The sequence below is a fragment of the Hipposideros armiger genome, unplaced genomic scaffold (assembly GCF_001890085.2).
Source record: "Hipposideros armiger isolate ML-2016 unplaced genomic scaffold, ASM189008v1 scaffold_228, whole genome shotgun sequence".
NCBI lineage: Eukaryota > Metazoa > Chordata > Mammalia > Chiroptera > Hipposideridae > Hipposideros > Hipposideros armiger.
Genome location: NW_017731578.1, coordinates 421,311 through 424,195, shown reverse-complemented (window position 1 = coordinate 424,195; position 2,885 = coordinate 421,311). Strand labels below are relative to the sequence as shown.

The following is a 2,885-nucleotide window of genomic DNA, read 5'->3' as shown; positions in this document are numbered from 1 at the left end:
TGCCAACTTGGGCCAGTGAAGCAACGTCCTCCACAACTAGACTGAAGAACAAAAGGACAGCAACTTGTCTGTTCCCCTCCCCCCAATTCCCCAGCACTGTTCCCATCCCCCAATTCCCCAATAAAAATCTTTTAAAAAAACCCAAAAGTTAGCTTTCTTTCTTCCTCTCTCTTCTCTCTCTCCATCCTACATTCCTTCTTTCCTACCTCCTTTTCCTTTTTGAAAGGCCTGTTTTAGATAAGCGCTAGGTATCAAAAGCTTTCGAATGGACTACAATGGAAGCGGAGGGGCTCGATCCACCTACACAGAACACTGGCCTTACTGAGAATGACCTCTGGCTATACTTCCTCCTCCACACTGTCCCCCATGATGCTCACTCTGCCTGCTAACCTGCTACCGAGGGTATACAACGAGCCCTCACCCCGGGCTTCATGACATACCCTGCATCTTCTTCACACCAACTCCTTCACAGATGTCAGGTTGAACCACATGGAACTGTCATGTCTGGAGGTAGAAATGGCTGAATACTGACAACTCCTTATAGCTCAGTCTTGCCACTGAAGGTGGCAACAAGAGTAGCAGTAGAGAAGCAGGGTGACAGCCACCTCTACAAAGCCACACCGGCCGATCCTGGTGACCCCATCCTGACAGGTAAGCCCTCAGCATAGGGCTCAGTATGCAAACTCCAAAGCAGTGTCCACCTGCTGCCAAGCCAACTGTCAGCACCTAGGACAAAGCCAGGCCTGCCAGAGCACAAAGGCCTGGCCGCGAAGGACAACCAAGAGCCCGGCATGCTGGGGGCTCAGCGGGGTCAGCAGTGACAAGATCCGGCCAAGAGGAAGTAACAAATGCAGCGTGGCCTCACGGTTTGGGCTAAAGATGGCTATAAAAGAAAAAAGAGGTGTGGACGAAGGACTGTATGAAAGTCCTGCAGATTTAGCATGAATTCCCAGCTCGAGAAAGGAGACAGCGCTAGAACCAGCGTAAGCTGCTTTCCACATTTCTGGAAATTTGCTGGGTATCAGCAAAATGTAGTATTTTTAAAGCTGTTAGTGCTGAGAACATTGTTGACTTTAAGAATGCCTGATTATCACTGCTCTAACTGTCCTCTACCATCACATCTCATACAGTTAAGCTCTGTGCCCAACAAACAAGGTTCTTTCTTTTAAAAAAAATCAAGGTTATATAGTCATATAAGGTAACTTACATCTTCTTCCTGCGATGGGTGAACTATCTCCACAAGCCTCTGGATAATCTTCTCCTCGTTTAACCACTGCAAAACACATTGGAGAAGCAATCATAGCAACGAGGGCTCCTGTTTGAGCCCCAGTGAAGGTTAACACACTTGGAAATATCCATCACATTTTAAGTAGAATGTTACAGGTTTCCCTGGACTTTGAACACTACAGGAAATTAAAAGTCCCCCGAGGAAAGCACCAGTGAATATGTGTGATTTTAACAGTACGTAGCCAACCATACCAAGCACTCCCCACTTACAAAAAATGTATGTGTCGGCTTCTTAGCCAAGGGGTAACTTTCAGACACTGAGCACTAGAAGGGCCTGTGTTTGGGGACTGGGGGATGGGGTGGAATTTATACATTTTCTACAGGAGTATTCACTTTAATAAGAGAGCTTCAGAAAGAATGAGAAAAGCAACGTATAGCATCAAGCCTCTGGGTTAAAAACACATGATTAACTTGTAGGTTCCAAAACCAAAACCACAGGGAACATGGAGCTCAGGGGGTAGGGGAGGGCACTACGGAAGCAGAGTTTATCTGCCCTGTCACATGTTGGCAAAGAGCTAGTATTATGACAAGGAAAATCTCTTCTTCATCTACACATGAAATACTGCTGTGAATGAAAACATGAAGTGGATGAAAATAAATAAGGAAGAATAAATGAAAACTCAGCTGGTGCAAGATTATTTCCATGAAGAACAGAAACACTAATAAACAAGGCGCTCACTACCCAGAAAGGGGACGGGACGGGCAGGGACAGAAACACATGGAGACACACGGACGGACGGACGGACACACACACACACACACACACACACACGTTAAAGGAGAGGAGAGAAGGGGAGGAGAGGGGAGGGGCTGGATGGCAAGAAATCAAATCCAATTTGCTAAAGGCAGAGAGAGAGAAAGGAAAATGCAAACAAAGCTATCAGGAGGGTACTGCCAAGGTAGAGGCCCAAGTTCACAGTTTACGAGCTGTTGTAAAATGTGCCCGTGAATCACCCTCCCAGGGACCTTGTTAAATGACTCAGCAGGGGAGGGGTGAGATCTGAGTTTATGGATTTCTAACATGCTCCCAGCTGACTTCTAGGACCATACTTTCGAGTAGCAATGTCCTCCGACAGAGGATGGTAACACCTGCATGGAGGGGGCGGGCGGAGGGTCCTGAGGGCACTCATCAGACCCCACCCGTACTGCCTCCACAGCTAGTGAACACTCACATTCCAAGCCCACTTTTGGACTAACCCCCCCCCACCCCACAGTGGGCCCCCAAATCCAAGGAAGTCATTTGGGAGTTTCTAGCAACCCTTCCCCAACCTATTAACCACCTGCCTTTATTAACCATCTATCACTACATCTAAAATTCAACCCGGAAGTGACCAAAGGAATTGTAAGGAACCACACTGAATAATTTCCCCTATAATAATCCAAATAGACAGGTGACCCTCCCTCTGTCCCCGACAGTCTTCCCTGGAATCCTCAACCTCTTTTCACATCCAAAAACCCTAAAAGGAACCAGCGTCCCCATTTAGGGACCCTCCACAGGCAGCTAGCTCCCAGGACATTCACTAGGTCGGCTCAGCTGGTTTCCTCACAATGACCACGGTTCTCAGTGGACCTCTGCCTGGTTCTCCAGATCCAGCCCC

The 2,885-nt window shown here is 47.7% G+C and overlaps 1 protein-coding gene across 14 annotated transcripts in view; it reads right to left on the bottom strand.

Moving 5' to 3' along the window:
• The window catches only part of PPP6R3 (protein phosphatase 6 regulatory subunit 3), a 125,550-nt gene that overhangs the window by 61,969 nt on the left and 60,696 nt on the right, over positions 1-2,885 (bottom strand). For all 14 annotated transcript variants that reach the window (XR_002125372.1, XM_019654681.1, XM_019654683.1 and 11 more), the window contains one exon: positions 1,208-1,273. Coding sequence is in view for 13 of the 14 variants with exons in the window: in XM_019654681.1 (XP_019510226.1) it covers positions 1,208-1,273 (66 nt within the window). In the remaining variant the exon portion in view is untranslated. The remainder of the gene's footprint in view (positions 1-1,207; positions 1,274-2,885) is intronic.